The following is a 20860-nucleotide window of genomic DNA, read 5'->3' on the forward strand; positions in this document are numbered from 1 at the left end:
ACACACAAATGTATCCCAGGCGACCAGTTTTGTGTGAGTGAGTGAACTCATTTAATCGGTTTCCAGAGATTGTACATCTGTTCATTGAGCATCTGCCATATGTAGCTTCCTTTTATTCGAAGGGTCAGCACCCTGTACAACAAACAAAAAAAATTTCAGTATTTTTAGCATTTGCATGAGCAGTTCAAGGCCTTTTATTCTGCAAATCTTTTTATCAGACAGTATGTTGTGTCATGCATGCTGTGGAAGCTACACAAAGTGTTTAGTCAGAGAACATAGCCAGGTTAACAGCAGTGGTTTAATTTTCAATCATATGTGTTTTTTGGAAACCACTTGACATGCTTTTTTTCCTTCATTGACTGCTAGCGCCTGGCCTGTTCTCTTTGGCTTTGGCTTCTTTACCACAGCAGTGCTTGTGTTTGTTTGAAGGAAGCCTGCCAACACATTGAACTAGTTACTGTCAGAACACAATAAATATATTAATGGTTTAAGATTTTTCAGGCCACATAATATCATTTTTATTCCATTTAAAGCAATCAAGGGGCTAATTTTTTATATAAAACAACTTTTATTTACAAAATGTCACCAAACATACAGAATCATGTTAAATAACAGTACACAGCTGACAAATTCACTGTGGTAACACTTCAACACTTAAAAGCACTGAACAACAATTGTGAACCACAGTATATGCTGATTAGTGGCAAATCCTGTAGCACGTGTCAGAATTACACCTGGAAAAAAGTATTTTCCCCCTTCTTGCTCTCTTCCAAGGGCATGATTGTTAGAGCTAGAGAAGATCTTTTACTTAACTGAGTAGTTATGCTTGAAATTAACTGGAAGGCTTTTTCCTATTCACTGTGTTCACCAAATTAAAAATAGATTACTAAAGGAATAAAATGACAGTAACACCAGTACAGTGCAGTACAGATTGGTCTCCATGGGAATGTCCAGTAAATTTGGCACACTCCTGCAGTTTAGCCCTTTAGAAGTAGTAATGAAACAAATGTATTTGTATTTTGTTTAGAACCTACAGAGCTACTCAAATTCTGCCTCTTCATGTTTATCTGCCTCACCCCCTCCAAAAGCACCAGCTTTCGCTCGATGAAGCTACTTTTACCACAGCCCCATCTGCCATTGCTCTAGCGCATACAGTCAGTTTTTCATATCTGACGAGAACATGTCCGACCACACATCAGTGCCGTGGCCTAGCTCAGCCAGACACATCTGACCATTTGCAGCCTAAGAGAGTGATAGATTTATTAAAGCTGGAAAAGGCAAGTGTTTGTCAGTGTGCTGTTAAAAAAGAATCGGGCATTCTGATCATTACAGAGCTATTAAGTAATGTGCTGTGAAAAGCCAAGGAACTGCTTTTAATCAGCTCCCTTTTGAAGTGGGCCTGAAAACACTCAGTGCAATTCAGAAGTAGTGGTGTGGTTGATGTTTTGTGTTGAACTTCAGACCTCCCGAAAAAGAATGCTGATGTTCTTTCACACCCTAATGTGCAGTAATTGTCTGCTTTTAATAATAAAAGACTCCCATTCATCAAATATGCAAAGCAAATTGCTAGCCTACGATGAAAGTGAGATAACATTTAGGTCTGTCAGTGTTCAGTCCCATCAAAGCGCTTATTCACGTCGTAATTACATTCTCAAATGCCTTCGACTCAAATAGTCATAGCTTTTAACAGAACGGGCATTGTTACTTGGTATATGATATCTCTGAGCAGTCTGAATTTTGATCAACTGGGGCATAGTATAAGGGGGGCGCAGCAAGCAGTGACTAAAGATACACAGTATCAACAGTAGAACGTGTTCAAGTGGCAGCCAACTCCTAGCCTGGATCAGAGGTGACACTCTACAGCTCTGTGCTGCAGACACTCTCTGCTCCAGGCTCTCTGCTTTTGGCCTGTATAGTTTGTCGCAGTTGAACATTCAATGACAAACCGGGTCCCTGGGGGCAGTGACGCACCCGCAGAAAGAGAAAACACCAAATCCCCTGCAAGTCCGGCACCAGTGCAGCTGGGGCCACTCAGTGTGTGCAAGAGAGACAGAGAAAAATAAGCGCATGTGTAACGGTTCAGCTAAAAGTGCCACTCGCAAATGTGGAAATTTGCTTTTTGTGTCCTGCAAAGCAGCTTATTCCTAGAGTCTTACGAAGTCACTCATGAGCAACAGAACATGGGAACAGTTTATCCACAATACTGGCGGATTCCAGGAACAGAAGAACTGCCTGATGTATAAAATTCTCTCTCTAACAATCAACAATTTACTTACTGTTATCTTTCTCAACGGACCACAGCTTGATTTTCTTTGAACTTCAATGAATTTCCTCAAGACACTTCATGTCTGCCTACCCTCCCTCTGTGGTTTTCCTGAGCTTTCTAAAGCAACCTTCTAAATTGTGAAGATTGATTAAAAAGGTCTTAAAAATTCAAACATGGCACTTCAAAAATAAAAGTCACAAGTCAGGTGTTAAAACCCCCTCCATTATACCTTTCACCATGACAGTGTGATTGGTTTATGTTCCATCTGGCTGTGCATTGTTCCTCAGGGTTGTTCACAAGTCGTGTCAGTTCCTTCAAGATGAGCTACTGGTGATGCCACACCATAAACATTGGTGCTTTCCAGATATTTCTGCTTTCTATGGTATGTTTATTACCAACCCGACATGACCCAACGTGGCTGAATCTGTCCAGGGCCACGAGTCAACTCTTAAACCAAGTTTAGAGGCATTTTGACTGGTTTGTTTCAGACATCTGTCTGTTAAGGCTTGGAATGAAGTGTAAAGTTTGTTCAAGCTTGTTAGTTTGTCAGATTGAAGATAAGGAACTCCTGTATTTCCACTGGCGTTGTAGTGATAAAAGAGCATATTGGCCTCCTTCTATAATAAAGGGTCCTTTTTTGTCCTTATAAATAGCCTGGTGGTCCACATTCTGGGCATATTCCTCAATACCCCCGTCAGATATTTTGCAGCTATTCTCTGGTCAGTAAACATTGCTCCTCATATAAACGTATGGTGACAGTACACCATAAATCTTTTGAATGACTGACTAAGGATACGGTTAAAATAAGTTAGACTAAAATAACATATATAGATCCCCGTGGCTATAACAGGGGATCAATGGTCATGTTTACTTGGTCTGTTTTTCGGCTGCTCCCATTGGAGCTAAGGTATATCTCGTCCCGTCGGCACAGGAAGTGGCGTGCTATGATCTTGCGGAAGGTGTGCCTGAACTCTCTGATGCGGTAGGCGTAGATAATGGGGTTGACGGCTGAGTTGGCATGTGAGAGGATAATGGCCACGTACATGACAAAGTCAGGCTTGTTTAGCTCGGTGAAGAGCGTAAGGCAGTTAAGGATGTGTACGGGTAGCCAGCAAAGGGCAAACAACCCCACGATGAAGGACAAAGATTTGGCAGCGCGAATTTCACGCTGCAGCAGCCCGTGGTGGTGGCTCTCGCCGTTCCCCACTGTGCTCCTGAGTTCAATCTGCCGGAGCTGCTTGCGTGCCACCGTGAATATTTTGACGTAGATGCCCAACATGATGAGCAAGGGTAGCAGCACACAGCCGAAGAAGTTGAAGTAGACCATGTAGCGCATGTCCACCACGTTTTCGAATTGGCACGGGAGTTGGCAGCTCTGAAAGAAGCCCCACTCTGTCGCCAATCCCTCTCCATTACTGGAGGTGAAGTTTTCGAACGGAACACACTCGTTGTAGATTCTACTGCAGGCGCTGCCTTTTTTGTTCCAGCCTGCGAATGGGATGAGGCCAATGATAAAGGACAGAATCCATAAGATGGTGATGATCTCTCTTGCCCTCTTTCCTGTGACCAGCTCTTTATACCTGGAGAGAGAGGAGAGATGATGTGAAGGCTGAACTGTGGTTTTCAAACAACAAAGATGAGCTACTTTATTTTCTATATACCAAAGGGGAGGGCAAAATATATATAATAAGGACATAAACAGCTTTAGATGCAACATCTTAAAGAAACTTTGGAAGCTCCAGTTGCTTTCTTTATAGATGTGCTGACTAACCCTCCTTCTGGAGATCTACCTTCCTGCCAAGCTCAGCCAAAAACTGAAAACACATCTAATCCAGCTCGTAGAGGCCCCTGAAAACACATTGATTATTTGGAGCAGGCATGGCTTGGAAATAAATTTTGTGGAAAGGTTGATCTCCACGGTGCCAAATGGTGACGAATTTAAGTCAGTGACTCAAACTACTAACATGACTTTTGTCATACAATAACTAATCCTTGCACTTTCAAGGCAATGTTATAGAATCTTTAGGAAGAAGCATTCCTCAAAGTTTATTTCACCAAAAGAGCTCAAATAATAATGATTTGTTTCAGTGGAAAGCTTTGCCAACTCTTTCTACATTGAACACAGTAAGAGAACATCAATACTGAGCACAGCAGAAAAATAATCAAAAATGTAGCAAATCATACCACCCATAAAAAGTCACAGTGGAAACAGCCTTAGGTTAATAAGTTCCTCAGGCCCACTTCCTGTTATTGCTGCCTGTTTTGGCTTCTTGGAAATGCTTTTACAATATTGACAATTATTTGCATACTCTGCCTTTAAGATGACACACCACATCTTTGTAACTTTTCAACAACGTCAAGTAAAAAGTTCCATCATTGCGTTCAAACTGCATGCAAAAGTCAACCACTGGTGCTACAGGGAAGTATTTTCTACACTGGATCATGATTCAAGCGTGGTTATCGCCAGCGTTGGAAGAATGATGCTTCCACAGAGGAGTCTAGCTCAGTCTACCTCAGCTTGCAGGCCTGAGTGATGGCCCAAACTCTTCAGCGCCGGTCACTTCATCACTGGCCCTCAGACGCTGCCCTCAGAGTCTGCCTGCTCTGATGGAGCCAAATGAGTAATACACAGGATGCATTATTCATCAGGCCCCCCTGAAAGCCTGTCACTGCGTTTCTTTTCACCGTGGACACAGATGATCAAGGCTGCCATCAATAACTGTCTCAAAGCTGCACCATGATCTAGAAGCCTTTAGGGCAGAGTGCACTGCTGAAGAGTTTGCAGTTTTTGGTTTGGTTCTCTGGCATATGGAAGGGGTAACAGAGTAAACGTAAAGGGTTTTCATTGCATCAGTGGAATAATTTAAACCTCCTTTATTTACACTTTTCCTTTCGACTAGTTTGTGATTAACTTTCTGCACAGAGGTGTGTTGCTGCGTCTTGTTATGTTTAGTTTCATCTTTCATTTCTTTGATTCGCTCTCCTCCTTTCCCCGTGTTGTCCAAGGACACATGAATGAAGGAGAGAGTGGATTCGTTCTGGCATGGCGATGGTCGCTGCCCCCTCCAGCCCCCTCCCCTTCATTCTATTCTGAGCACACATCTCTCTCGCCCCTCCGCTCCCTTGCTTCCGCTTTGAGACACTGGTCAGCATTACGAGGACAGAGTGCTTGTGATGCATGGCGTGGATCCCTCCTGATTGCCAATCTTTTCAGAACGTGTACATTAACTAGCCAACATTGTCCCTTGCAAATGAAGAGGTTTTTCTTTGCTTCCTGAATCAGTACATTTAAGACTAATTTCCTTGTCAGCATTTGCAGCTGATCCCTGTTTATCCCCATCAGCCCCCGGTGTTGGCAGCACCAACAGAACGTCTAATAGGCATGATATATTTAAAGGGTTATGGCAAACAAGGGATAATGTGAAAACTCGACAGTATCTTTTCTGTCTGTAGAATGTATCTGTCTGTCTTATCTATTCTGTTGGCATTTAAAAGTATTTTTCTCCATGAATAGAAATGTACTGTGATCTATATGCACTTATTTACTGCACTTGCCATTAGAATTCCAGCATACACATTTATAAGCAGCTTTTATCACTGTAATGTGCACTGAAATAACACAGCAATCACTTACATGTCTGGATTGTGCCCAGTTTTACTGTGTAAAGAAAAAGTAATTAAAAACTAGAGTGGGATGTATATGTGTATAAGGTTAGGCTTCAAGGGAATTCCACGTTTTTTTCCCAAAATTTTTTTATAATTAAATGGTTAAGATACAGATAGTCATTCAGTGGTCTGATGTGAAAAGTGCTATTCAAGAGAAACTGAGTCACACTTCTTCACAGTTGGGGGGTGATAGCAACCAGATGTCTGATAAACTGAACACCTCTAAAAGCTCGCTCTCAAAGTTATTACATGAAATAGTTGTGAATACAATGCTTGATGCCTAAGACATTGTTTTACGATAGTTTTGAGCCTAAAACATTTGTTTTTAAAATATATTCATGGCAGAGAGGTACATGCAGGGCGTTGTATGGCACAATAGTCCAAAAGACCACTTTACCAATAGTTTACCACTATTAGTATCATTACATATATAGTCTGAAGACACGTGTAGATTCACTGTTAATTTTGGACAGCATACAAAATGGCTATATTTACGTGTAGACAAACACCTGTTTTCTGTCAGCACTGTAAAATAAATCTGAGTCAGTGTTTCTCTACAGTGCACTACACTGAATGACTGTGTACAGCTTAGAGTTTGAAATACAGGCATTTTAAAAAATAAACAGAATTTCCCTTTTAATCTGTGTTTCAAGCTAGACTTCACAACAGTCGTCAAGCTCGTCATCCTGTGGCTTGTTTTCATTCTAAACTGTGTCTGTGAAAGAGGCGAGAGTGTTCTGTGCATTCCTGACAAAAAGTCTTAAAATGACATCAGTCCGGCCCTCCTCCCCCCTACAGCTTGCCGGAATTTGTGTGCAATAATGAAGGCATAGGCTATTAGGATTCAGGTCCACGCTTCAGATTATGCAATGGCCATCTTTTCTTCCAGGGAGTTTTTAGTCCCTCCAGACACTAGAAGCTTTACCCGATGCACAGCCTTTGTGTTTAAGCGAGCAAGTCATGCTGAGGTTACTGTGGAATGAAAAACACAAGGGAGCGCGGTGGGGAAAGTGTAGTCTTGTTGGGCCAGATTGCGGACGGGGCCAACATCGGCATTAATTACAAGCAACAGAGTCTGAAATAAAACAAAAACGACAAACGAACACCTCGAGAAACCTGAGCTTGTGGGAGTAAACCTGACGCTTTTGGGGGGAACCTGCGTGGGCGGTCTCCTTACTAACTACACAAGCAGCTGCGGAAACACTCGTATGAGGAGCAGTCACGGTTCTATGAAACCACACACACAATCTCTGGTCTCTTTTTCAGTTTTGTTTGGCAGCAGATAAAACTGTTAGCTACCTGCAGACTAGCCAGTTTATCATAACGATCACAATGGGATAAATTATTTTATATTTGATTTAACCAGGCAAGTCATTAAGAACATACCCTTATTTACAATAGCCTGGCAAGCAGCAGAAGCCACTTGAGGAAAAGAGAAAAACAAAAGAGGGATGAAAGTGTAACAATGAGAAATTATAATTCTGAAATGATTTAAATAAATGTATGATTTAAATGAAATGCTGTATTGTGATGCATTCATGCAAGGATAATTATTCTTCACTTTCTACATACTGGCCTACATGTACACTAACTTGATCATGGGTCAGTGCTTTGTCTCCTCTCATAGATTCTCAGAGATTTTTTAAGTTATGCTTTTTTAAATAAATAGGGCTTCACAAAATCTGCTGTCTACATGCTCAACAGTTTACTTTTCAAAAGAACATGATCTAGGTCAAGCAAACATCGGTAGAAGTGGATGTGTCCATCCATTCATCACTCTGGTTGTAGATATTAAAGAAATATCAATGAGTAGTCAATGGGAGTTCCTAGTTTAGCTGTATGGGAGACACCATGTCAAACAAGACCTCACAAGTCACTGATTAGAAGACAGACACTAGCAGTCAAAGCTTCGGACACCTATTATATGTTATTTTCCATATTTTACTATTTTTCACATTCTGGAAAAATAGCGAAGACATCAGAACTATGAAATAACACATATAGGATTATGTAACGACCCCCCCCCAAACAAACAAACAAATTAAACAAATCAAAACATATTTTATATGATGATTTTCCTACAGGCTTGAAGATTATATTATATATATATAAAATTTCACACAAAAGCATAAATTTTATTGCCATTTAAGAAAAATGGCAATTTCTTTCAGTATTAAGAAAAAAAAGCATATTCAGTTAAGGGTGTCCAAATATTTGACTTTTAGTGTATAGTACAAATAGCTTGTCTGTATTGTTGGGGTAAAATAAATGGTAGGCCTGTGCATTAGTCAGGAGATGGTGTGAATACAGTTAGGTGGAGACTGAAGATGTTAAAAGTCCCATTGCTACTGGCACTGGTATTAAAGACAAACCCCCAAATCAATCACACAAGCTCTACGAGCCATCAAGCAACTTTCAGTTGCAGTTAGCAGCTTCAGTTCAGGCGAGCAACCGGTGTACCTAATCCTTTCTTTGCTGACTTTATCCTGATTTTACCAGCACCCTCCCAGAGCCTGAAGGTGGACGTCCTGTAATAGCAGATAAACAGCTCCAAGCTCAGCAACAAACACCAAAGGACACAGTCTGATAAAACTGTCTTTCTAATACCAGTGTCCATCAGGGCCAGCACGGAAATCCTTCAGCATTTCTTCACCAGTGAAACACGTCCAAGAACTGTTGAACTTCGTACAGGTTTCACCACGGAAGGTCGTCTTCTAAAGGATAAAGTTATTGATCTGATCTTCCACAGTATTGTGGAGTGCTCAGTAAATATTAGTGCATACTATAGGAATACCATAAAACGAGTTAAAAATCAACTTCAGATTACAGCTTTTGTAGGAGAGGATCAATTTGTTTTCCCATTCATTACTATCTTACATGTAAGGCGTATAACCAGAGTCCAAGTCAATATACAAGGCATATAAACCAGTGTCTAAGAAAATAAAACATATAAACCAGTGTCTAAGAGAATATATAACATAAACCAGAGTTAAAGTCAATATATAAGGCATGTAAACCAGAATCTCTGTCTCCACATATGAACCATATAAACCTTCATCAACAACTAAGGCCTATAAACCTAATATATAAGACATGAAAACTACAGTCTAAGTCAACAAATACAGCATATAAACCAGAGCCTGTCTCCACATATGAAGCATGTAAACTTATGTCAATATATAAAGCATATAAACCAAATACACAGACCTATAGACCAGAGCCTAAGTCAATACTTAAGACATGTAAACCCGAGTCTAAGTCAATATAAGACATGTAAACCAGTCTAAGTTAATATAAGGTATATAAACCACAGTCTAAAATAATGTATAAGGAATATAGACCAGAGACTTAATATATAGGTCAAATAAACAAGAATGTAAGGGAACATGTAAACATATAAACCAGCCTCCAAGTCTCAACATATAAAATATAGTTTTGTGACAAATAAACGTGCATTTCTACACTGAAAAGTTACTCCTAGCTTTAGCTGATTAGGTGGAGCTGTGATGATTTCAACTAAAACAGTCCAGAAACTCACCTTAGAGGAATTTTGACGGCCAAATATCGGTCGATGGCCACCGCCAACAGGCTGAAGATGGAGCTCTGAGTGAGAACCAGCACGAAACAGGCCAGGAAAAGGCATCCGTAAAAGTCCGAGCAGAGTCCGATGCTGATGGTGATGGCGAAGGGGATGGCGAGGCAGCCCACCAGGATATCGGCCACGGCCAGCGACACCAGAAAGTAATTGGTGGCGTTTTTGAGAGTGGAGTTGATGGATACGGCCCAACACACCAGCACGTTGCCCGCTATCGACAAAACGGCGATGATCAATTCAATGGCGATGTAGACCGTATTCATCTTAGCGAAGAAGTGCAGGGAGAGAGAGAGAGAGTCACCGCCGGAGAGGAGCCTTCAGGACGCCGCGGGCAGTGAAGATCGCCGCCTTCTGCAACAGCTGTCCGCCACTTTCCCAACGTGGTTTGCGCAAACTGCCATCTGCGATTCGGAGAGGAAGCGAGAGCGCTGAGAGCGTGAAGACATGAAAACAACCCATGATAACAACACACCACTGCATCACCTCTGCCCTTCCTAAAAACTTCTACTTTTCTTTAATTAAAAAAAAAAGACCATCCTGTTTTCACTGAAGCTACTCAGACCTACTCTACTCTAGACTGAGCGGCCAGCCTGAACTGAAGAATGTGCAGAAACATCCGAAGCGAGTCTGCGCAAGTTCAGCTGTTTGCTTAGTTCCTTCCTCTACCACATGCCTCTGAGATGCCGCCTGACTCAGAGCTCTAACAGTGAGGTACAAAACGAGGCTTTTACAGGATCCGGACAGAAGTGCAGTCCTTATTATCGCTGAACAAACACTTACCCTCAGTGTGTGAAGCGCCGTGTTCCTGCTGTAATGAGCGGCAGCAGCGCCGAGCAGACAAACTTCAGCCACAGTGAGCGCGACGCACACATGGCTCTTCAAGCACCCACGTTAAGACCATCACAGAGCATGACCACGCCCCGCCCAGGCATAGCCACGCCCCGAATACAACCACGCCCTAATTTACAGTGGAGTTGGCAGTGCGATGTGTAAAAGCTTCCGACCACAGAACAACGTCATTGATTACGTATGAGCCAAAAACACAAGCTTGTAGTCCAACTTTCCTCACACATGTTTACAGGGAATGATGAAATGGGGAAAGAGGGGCATTTTGGGGTTTCACACTAATAATAGAATGATTTAATGTACAGTGGACCTAAACGGTGATTGGGCATCTGTGCCATTGTGTTTCTAGTTCCAAGACTGCCATTTCTCTTTCAAAAGGAGGCGGGTGTGCTTTCAGATAGTTGTGGTTTGAGCAGTTTCTTTGCAAATTTCTGCCAGTTCGCACCCAAAACGCGCTTCATACAGTTCTGAGTTCACGTGCCCTACAAACACAAGCTCACGACACAAGAGTAAGGAAAACAGCCTCAGACTTTGACGTTTACAGAGCTCTTAGTGTATTCTGGTTGGAATTCTTCTACAGCAGTGGTCTCCAACCCCGGAGACTTTCCTTCAGACCCTAGTTCCAGCCACAATCTGCCACACCTGCAGACTGGAGAAGAGGCTTGGGAAGCCTTGGGCCTCAACCTCTTCCCAAGTCCCTGACTGGCTGGATCATTAGTATTAGAGTTAAGTAAGGGGCGGGGCAGCTTACTGGATACAGGTTGGAACTAAACTCAGCAGGAAGGTATCTCTGCAGGACCACTGCTTTCTCCACACAGAGTCTACCATCAGTTTGGTGTCATGCTTAAAGTGTTAGTCTAGTAACCTAAAGAACTTAAATGGTTAAAGTGTCCAAGTACTTTTTGAGGCCACTGATATAACTGTCAGTTATTGTCAGTGTTGAACTACTGGTCTTGCCTTAGAGTTGATGACAGACAGGCTACACTTCAAACATTACTCTCAAAAAGGTTCCTAAATGGTTCTTGGATTAGACACATAGATCTAGGAGAACCTTTATCTGGTATAGAAGCTTTACATTAAGTAAAGGTTCTTTAAATGTTAAAAAAAAGGTTCTTCACACTCTCTGCTGAAAGGTTCTTTTAGGCACCAAAACTGGTTCTTCAGTGTCATCACTCCAAATCACCATTATTAGCAAAAAAAGGTGTTTTTTAAGAGAGAGAAAGTGAGAGGAGCCATTATATCGACTGCTCTCCACTGATTGTGTGGTTAAATCCCCCAAGCGTACTTTCCATTTCGCACCCACATGCATGTTTCACTGCTCTGGCACACGCTGTTTTAAAGGCTTTTAGTAGCCAACTAAAAGCTTCACTCCTCACTCCTGAATTCTTTGTCGCCCTTTCAGAGCAAAAATGATCATCAGTGTTGGTTTCTCTCTTTCCCGTAATCGCTGAGATTAACTGACCCTTGACAGAGTTATTTTGATCAAGAAGACTTTATTATCAATAGCAACTGTCCATTAATTTCTCTCTCCAAGCAAAACTGAAATGTTTAAGATAGAAAAGGTGACATTAAGATCGCACAGCATAGGAACATACAGGGTCAATAAATAAAAGCCAGTTCTTTTGAGATAAAAGAAAAAAAGCTGTAGGTTGTTTAACTTTGTCTACAATTACACTTTCATTTGGAACAGATGTTGTGTTTCTATAATCAATCATTTTCATAAAATATTTCTTCTATGTAGCATTAGTTTTAGTGTGTTGGAATTTGGCACAGGTTTGTCTCTAATTATAGAAAACAGCATGACAGTGAATGTCAGTCTTGTAAAATTTCCCCTTTCACATGTTAGTTTCTTCTAAGATACAGCATAAAGTGAAAACAGGTGACATCACCTAACTTTTATGTTCAGAAAAATCCTGCAATGACACAAATACAACCGTCTTCTTAACGCTGAGTGAACGTCCTTTGCGACTTATCAGACCTTTCAGAAAATATAGTAAATCTTAATAGTAATCTTTGTTAATTATAAGAGAACATACCCAACTCTTCTTCAAAGACCTGTAGATCTTTATCAAGTACCAATGTAATGTGTGCGTCCCTCTCTGCCAAATAAATTGAGAGCAAAGCCAAATTCAAAAATACCTCTATCTATTTATATTTATATATATTCCATACTTTTGGTAATAATCCATTCTCTATAAACAGTAACAGTCAAACTGCAGTCCAACACTGTGATCTGTACCGTGGTTCTAAACAGAAGTGACAAAAACAGCAACCTCAACCATTCAAAGCAACTTCAAACTTGAAATGAAATGAAGAAAGCAAGTGTGGCTTAAATCAGAGTGAATTTTCAGTCCATTAAACAGAAGTGAATGTAGAAAAGTGTTTGTTTGTTTGACAGTCTGATGTTGAGAAGAAGCTCAGATTTGTCTGCCATATCCTGGTGTGGAAGGGAAAAGAAAGTGGGCAGAAAGTGCTTCTGTGAACTTTTCTCACTTTCTATTAGTCCAGACAAAGGTCAAGTCTCAAAATACTTGTAGATCTGAGAAACGTACTGCATCACGCTCTGCCAGTCTGGCCTGTCTGTGTGCATCAGCTCATCAATGTCCTAATGATAAAGAGACAGAGACAGAGAGAGAGAGAGAGAGATGTTAAAACAAACTTTAATATGAGCAGGCATTTCAAAAGAAAGCATCTTCATTACTACAACAAGAAGACTGCACAAGAGTGGGTGATATGTAGGCGATGGGTATCGGGAACTGGCACTAGATTGGAACCGCTTCCTAGTATTCAGTATTTATAATTGTTTAATAGATTCTACATAGCAGATATTTTCAAATGGTTGGTGCTAGTTTGGATCAGCAGGTGCTCTCTGCTCTCTGTGATGAAAGCATTTGAATGCCTTCCCGGCTGAAAGAGTAAGGCGCTTAAAAGTGTGGTCTCACTTTACTGAATTTAATAATACAGCTAAATGCAATATATGTTAAGTGGTAGTTGCATGTAAAGCAACCACATGAAACACTTACAAATACAACATTCTATAAATCTGAAGCAGTGCAGAATATTTGCTTTAGCAAAGCGGCTGCTACACCTGTGTCTTCAGTGCAGCCTCTCGGTGTTGTGAAGAATTGTGCTGCATTGTGGAAATGCCCCACCGTAGGGCATATTTCCCTTCATACAAATCTAGACAAGATATTTTGATAGCTTAAATCACCTTATAAGAAATGCTACCAGCATTAAAACTACGAGGCTGAAGTCAGCTTCCCATCTGTGATCTTGTTTTAGAATTTTTCCCATTCCACCTTAAATGGTGGCACCTCAGGCATTATAATAACTGCTGCACCATTTACGGTGGAATGGGAAAATTCAAACAGAAAGCTGGCGGATAAGAAGCCAACTTCAGCATCAGATTAAAACTGCGGGTGGGATAGTTTGGTAGTCTAAATGTCCTTATCAGAAAATGTTTCCAGCATTAAAAGAATAATTAGGATATATGTTGATAGCCTAAATCAGCTTATTGGGGTAGTAATATTAAGTTGAGACTGTACAGAAATAAAATTTGGCAGCTAGCATAGCATAAATTGATAACTGCTAGGTAGTTTGAGCTTAGTGTGAGCTGTGCTGACATGTTGCTTATGGTTGTTAATATTCTCAGCTGTAGGGAGATGGCCACAGACATTTCACATCTTTTTACTTTGAATCTTTTCACATCTTTTCAAGTCATATCTTTGTTTTTATTGTGCCAAATTATGGAGAGAAGTATCAATAAGAGTATCAGTAAATATTGCATCGATAAGCATTATCAGTGTCAATATCTGTATCTTCAGGGATGTGGGAAAAATATAACATTACAATACTTGAAGATATTTTCAACTTTCACTTAAATGTACCACAATATTTTGTTGTGAGGATGCAAGGCATAAAATGCACCAGCAAAACAGCTGTGTCACTTTTAAAAAAGACCATGAAAAATAAAGAATGACTTTTTAACTCAGTATTAAGAAGGAACAGAAACCAAAGTTAAACACTGGGTAAAAATAAATAAATAAAGAAGATAATGGTGGACTGGGCTGACATCCAGTCAGCTACTCGTTCTGTGCGGTTTATGTACATGTGCTATGTTTTTTGTTTACAGGCTCTCTATAATTGGTCTAAATCTTCCTATATGGAGTCGTTCAGTGCTCTAAAAGTCCTGACAGTTCCCATGAACACTGTGTGATGATAACAATAACATGCTGTCATACTGCCCACACTTACAATAAGCTTAGACATAACAAGTGTGCCTAAATGGGCTACTGAAATAGTTCTTAACCACAAAACAGAATAACAGAAGAATAATCTCTTGTTCATCACATTAACATAATTTCATAATTGCCTATTTAATCTTATATTATGGATTAAAAAGTCTAGATTCATTTACATTCCGTCAGTGTGTAAGGCTGAGGATTTTCCTCTGTAAGTGTATGTATTTATGGGATGTGGGGATTAGAGGCTTGAGACACAGATCAGGGTTAGTAAGAGGTGTCAGTGCTCACTCGCCTTCCAAAACTGTGTCTAGCAGTACACACACCAACACTCTGCACAGACTGGCTTCAGAGTGTTTTCAACAGACTGTACACACATGATACGTGTCCTAGAAGTCAGTGTTCACCAGGAGTTAAAGAGTACTGACAGCTTCTACCTCAGTAAGAGTACTGTTACTGTACTTGACTACAAACATTTTTAATAAATAGTAAATAAAATAATAAAAATAAGGTGTTTAATGAAAAAGTACTTTAGTAATTAGTTGGAGTCATGTTTTTGGATATCTGCAATTCAGTGGTGGCTGGTGCTTTCTGACACAGGGGAGGCAGAGCTGCCAATAATAAAAATCGAATACTCATAAACAAAACAAAAACAAAAGTTTGGAGGCCATATTAAATGGATATCATTTTATATTCAGTCATTCATTTATGATATTATAGTGCTTTATCATTCTACAGTTCTGTTCATTATTCTAGACAAATTTAACACTTCTTTTACAGATTCTCAGTTTCCTACACATTTAAATCCTGAGAAGGTGCACAGGCTACTATACTATTCTAATGATAATTAGAATCATTTCATACATTTATCTGCAACCGAGTGGGCTTTATTCAATTAAAACATTGATTCCAAACTTTTGAATGTGAATCTATTTTCAAAGTAATCCTCTAAAATGAGGTGGACATTAGCAGAGTCTGCACTGCTGCTTATAAAAGCTGGTATAGCTGCTGTAAAACACCAAAGATGTTATGATTACACATGACACAACATTTACTAAACGCTTTACAGCTGACAGTTAACTTACTAAATAAAAGAAAATGACTCAAAAACTCAAAACTCTATTTACAATTTATTTATACTAATATTTTATAGGCAGCGATTGAAAAAGAATTTTATTGAGCCAGCGTTGCTAGTTTTCAAAGGGCTCTTCTGCCTCACTGTACACACATTCGACGGCTGACTAATTTGACTTGAGATGGCATTACAGTGTCTGTATTGGCAGCATGTTAGGAGATCCCGCCCCTTTGAGAGCTCCACCAATCATCACATACAGAAGCTGAGCTTCCAGATGGGATAAAAAGTACATCTGTGAAAACCTACAGTCCAATAAAGGTTTAGATGATTTTCATATGCAAAAAGCTCTCCTGATAGCCTCACAGACTCCCGAGCGAGACCCAGAATGCTGTTATAAAAGCCTGTGTTCCAATCAGTGTGGATCCTCGATCCAATAAAACAGTGTGTATTTGAATCTGCCTCTACTGAAGCCCAGCTTTAACAGGGTTCTGTAGGACAGACTTCTACTGACTTCCACAAACACATTCAAATTCACAGTTACTGTGTTACTGTGTTATTCAGTCTATTTGGTTTGGCCTTTAAAAAAAAAAATCAAAGTAAGAAGAAAACAGTAAATAAACTAGGGGGTCAGCTATTAGTTAAGGATGGCTGTGGCCCCCTGCCTCACCTTGACGGCACTAATGGAGATGAGTTCTGCTTTGTTTTGATGGGCTTTCAGAAATGAGTCTTTTAAATTAAACCAGACTTTCTTCTAATTGGTTTACAAACTGAAATGCACATTTGTTTTTACTCTGTAACGGTTATTGAAAATTAAAGTACTAAAGAACTAAAAGTACTTTATCATAAATTAATGTAGTATGTATTATGTATGTAGTATTAAGTACTATGATTTAATTCCATTCAAAAAGTACCTTTACTGGGAAAATTGTACTTAAGTACTGTATAAGAGTAAATATAATATGCTACTTTCCATTTCTGGTGTTCATACAAGATATACAACACAGTATGGAAGGACACTTGATTGATTTAGTAAAGCAATGTGAATGTGGCTCGGCCAATCGGATTTTACAAACTTTAATAAAGCATTAAGCACATGCTGAAATTATCAGTATGTGCAATTTTAGAGGATCAGTGACTAGATCATGTCTAGAAATGGCCCGGTTATACATTTAAGACACACTTTCCTTCTGTACTGTGATGTATTTCCAAGTGAAACATGGTGAGCACAGCTGAGCTCAGATGATAGGTGGAGTGGAAAAAGAGGGAGATAAAACATTATTATTGGTTAATATTTTTTCCCCATCCGCTGGTGCATGGAGATGTTTTTGAGGACAAGAACAAACATTAAGTTTTTTAAATGATGTGATGAATTATACTTAATATGACCAATGGTAAAAAGGGTCCATTTTCATTTCAGGTTGACTTCAAGCTCTTGATTTTGTACATGCCAGCTGCTTTAATAACCTGTTAATAAGATAACAGAGCCTCATTTTAGTGGGTACCTTCAACACTGCACCCACTGCACTGCGCACACAAATCATGTTCAGTGTAATAGCATGCACACGTGTGTGTGGTTGAGGTTTACACCTACAACCTTCTTTCCTTCCCCATCAATTTTCCATTTATGGTGCGGCATGATGAGAACATGCACTTCTGAAAGATGCTAGCGACTTAGCCGCTATTAGTGCCAAACTGACATCATCTCTGGCTCTTTTGTAAAGCAACGCTTGTAATAAATACAAATAAAACCAACAGCATCATTTTCTGAAAGCAAGCCTGAGGTTTATCTCTGCAAAAAGAAGGCTATAAAAAACCCATCCTGCCACTAAAGTAGCCTCAAGGCACATCTAACTAAAGGAAATGATGCGGCAGCTGCAAACTACACAAGATCTGGATGTTAGACCGTTGACTCAATAACAGTAATCATCTCTAATCAGAACTTTGTTCATTATTGTCAGTAAATCTGCACGAACATGGTCTGCTTTTCTGTTATTTTATGATCATATCAGCCGGCATTAGAACTTGAAGCTCGCTGATGTCATCAAGTTCATGGTTTAAAATTTGAGAGTCTGTTTTTTCAGTATTATTGGAATATCTTTTATTAATATTATATTCTAACTTATAGCTTATTATCTTAGTATGATATTAATCAACATGCTTGTACTATTCCCGTTCTCAACATCATCCCTAAACAATGTCTCATAACGCTATTGAGAGAGTTATTTAAGGTTCTACAGAATGTAACGTGACAGTTCTGCAAATGTACATAATTTGCCTTTACATGAATCACTTACTTTAACCTTTTCTAGATCACTGTACCGTTACCACACTTCCATGGAAGCATTCACGTCTGTTTTTTTGTACGCCATTTTTATGTATCAAATTGTCCAGCAATACGGTGATGAAATATACCATTAGAAAGCTTGAAATCTCAGAATTTGATTCCACAAACTATTTGATGATCCATTATTCATAGCAGCTATGAGCATCTCATTTGCAACATAAGCACAGAATGAGCAAACGCTAGCAAATCTGCGGGTCCTTACGTTCAAAGCCTCACCGCTGTCCACAGACACATCATAATGTAAAACGTGTTGTCTTGATAACATGGCAAGGGTCAGAGATCAGTTTAGAGACTGTGAGTCAGGAGGAAATAAACTACCCTATTCTAACCTCTGTTGCACTGTGTCAGTTATTCATACAGCTATTCCGATGGCTTGAGAATGTTACCTTTTAAATGAGACAAAGATCATCACTGTAGCCCAGAATGAGTGGGAACAGTACTCATTTTATGTTTCAGTCAAAAACAGTGTGACAGTTAAAAGGTTACACTGCTGTAAGTAATCTCGACTGGGCTTGTTTATGTGGTGTCTGACTCTGTATGACACACTGATTTCTATAAAAAAGGGATAATATTACATCACATAGCCAAAAACAGTAGGTGAAGCCTGGATCTGTACTTCAGTCCGTTGTTTTCCAAGTTCTGGCACCAAACATGTGGCTAACTGACTACATTTTAGGTAGGAATAAAACTTAGTAAACAGGATTTTTCTCTAAACTGTCACTTTAACAGTAGCAGTACAGTGATTAATGTCCCAGTTATTCAAAGCTGTGCTGGAGCTTTTATCGGTAGCTGAGCTGCTGAGGGCTTCTTCTCTAAAATGACGGGTCCATGTTAAGGGCAGAAATGGAGAATACCGTTCGTCTGGTCTGCATTCGTGTCACCAGACTGACCAATAACCACATTTCCCAGTGTGATCTAACCTCTCGACTCTGCCCTCCAGACATTTCCTTGCCACGGCAGTAGGATTGTGAGCCGAAACATTGAGCCTCATAAAACATTCAGAGCTAATTTAACAGGACCCCGTGGGAAGAAAAGCATTTGAATGCATTTTCCTCTTTTCCTGTCATTTTCCTTTGTTTTTTTTTGGACTCTTTCCTGCCCTCCCTCCCCTGGATACACCTTAAAACGCCTCTTCCTACACTTTCTTTAATTATTTCTCAATCGTTGAAAAGCAGAGAAATTCTATTAAGAGTACAGATTCGAAACTTTCATCAGTACCATATTTGTGACACTGTGTGCCATTGTTTATTCCAAAAAATATAAGATCATTTCTTTTTGAAATTCTTTCGAATGATTCGTTCTAAATACACTTGGGTGGCCTTCAATATAACAGTAACACTGGACCTCTGAGGGCTAATGTTGAGAGAGTTCTCTTATTGAGAATTTGTTTGAGAAAAGACATAGACAGACGCTCGGTTCCCACTATTAACCTCATTCCTCAACTCATTGTTGATGACCAAAATACACAGAGGATGTTAAGCCTTCAGTAACATTTTCTCTGAACAGCACTACCATCTACAAACATGCTAATGGAGGAGCAACCCAGCACGTCAAGCCTGCTCATTCTTTCATTTCATCATCAACACTGTCACACCTTTAACATACACACAGCCTGATGGTCAGACGCAGACACTTCAGAACAGTGCTGCCTAACAGTAATTCAGGTCAAAGCTCATATTTGTCCTCTGAGGGGTGAACCGTGTGTGTCAGATGCCAAATGGCGGGTGAGCGTAATCTGTTCCAGTGAAAAGCAGTAATGTTTGGGAAACAGGGTAGTAAAGCTGCCCGCTTTAGCTCAGCAGACCAGTTCGAAATGAAGACAGATAAATAATTCTAAGCAGCTGGAGGGAGTTTCACATCCGAAATGTGAGCATACAATGGTCTGGGGGGGTCTGCTGGAGCAAAGATGACGTCAAAACAATTATGACAGTCTGAAACAGCACTCCAAATGAACAACCCACAACAATACTTACATATTATCAGGAATATCAATATGTACAGCACTGTGCAACAGTCAGAATAAAAAAAAAAAACATCCAAAAAGCCATCAGGTACATGTTATTCATTATTCATCATATATATATATTCCTGCTTTCAGTTTTTTCAGCAGTTTTTCAAGGAAATCTGCAGAGATATTTTTCTACACCTCCAAAGTTCAGTCTTAGGAGTTGGTTGCATTTTCTGCTCTTCTTGGTCCAAGTAATCCAAATAACAAGTTGAGCCTCATCATAAAACCATAAAACCTTCTCGACTTTCAGTGTTCTAGTGCAAATGATCTTCTTTTTGTCTGTTTCCTTTTCTCAAGCGAAAGCTTTTTCAAGTGACAGCTACACATCCTTTCAGACTCATAGTGGAAGGATGGACAAGAACACTTGTGGATCTTTTCAGATCTGGAGCATGAGTGGAGCTTGATTTTGTGTGCTTGAGATTTGGTCTACCAGGTCTTGCACAGTGGTCAGGAGTTCCATTTTCTCTGTATCTGTTAATAAACATTTCAAACTCCTTTTTTCCCCACTTATTTTCCTTTGGCTTTCCTCATGAGAAAGAAATCTGAAGGTAAGTGCAAATTCAAGTTAAAGTGGCAACAGAGTGCACAAAGCAAAGAATGGACAGGTTGAATACCGTTTCCTGACACTGAAAAATGATTACCTTGTACTTAATGGCAGTTGTAATGGAAATTAAATAAATGAAATTGTGGTCTCTGACTTTTGCACAGTACTGGATGTACCTGTGAGTTCACTCATGATCCCTGGCTTGAGTGTAATGTTTATTTTGAAAAATGCTGTGGACAAGGATGAGGAAAAAACAGTATGAAAGTAAGGGCAAA

General features: G+C 39.8%; 2 protein-coding genes across 2 annotated transcripts in view; both read right to left on the reverse strand.

Annotated features, from left to right (window-relative positions):
* Positions 1-2: 2 nt before the first annotated feature.
* On the reverse strand, positions 3-10424 carry adora2b (adenosine A2b receptor). The gene is made up of 3 exons (XM_036579913.1): positions 10308-10424; positions 9471-9928; positions 3-3846 (listed from the first exon to the last, which is right to left on the reverse strand). Exons 2-3 carry the CDS (start codon positions 9788-9790, stop codon positions 3108-3110), a joined length of 1059 nt encoding a protein of 352 aa, XP_036435806.1. The 5' UTR covers positions 9791-9928; positions 10308-10424; the 3' UTR covers positions 3-3107.
* Positions 10425-12557: 2133 nt separating this feature from the next.
* The window catches only part of specc1 (sperm antigen with calponin homology and coiled-coil domains 1), a 149413-nt gene continuing 141110 nt past the window's right edge, over positions 12558-20860 (reverse strand). Inside the window, 1 exon segment of the mRNA XM_036579912.1 lies at positions 12558-12978. Within this exon segment, the coding sequence (XP_036435805.1) occupies positions 12889-12978 (90 nt within the window). The 3' untranslated portion in view covers positions 12558-12888.

This window comes from Colossoma macropomum, unplaced genomic scaffold (genome assembly GCF_904425465.1).
Source record: "Colossoma macropomum unplaced genomic scaffold, Colossoma_macropomum, whole genome shotgun sequence".
NCBI classification, from domain to species: Eukaryota; Metazoa; Chordata; class Actinopteri; order Characiformes; family Serrasalmidae; genus Colossoma; species Colossoma macropomum.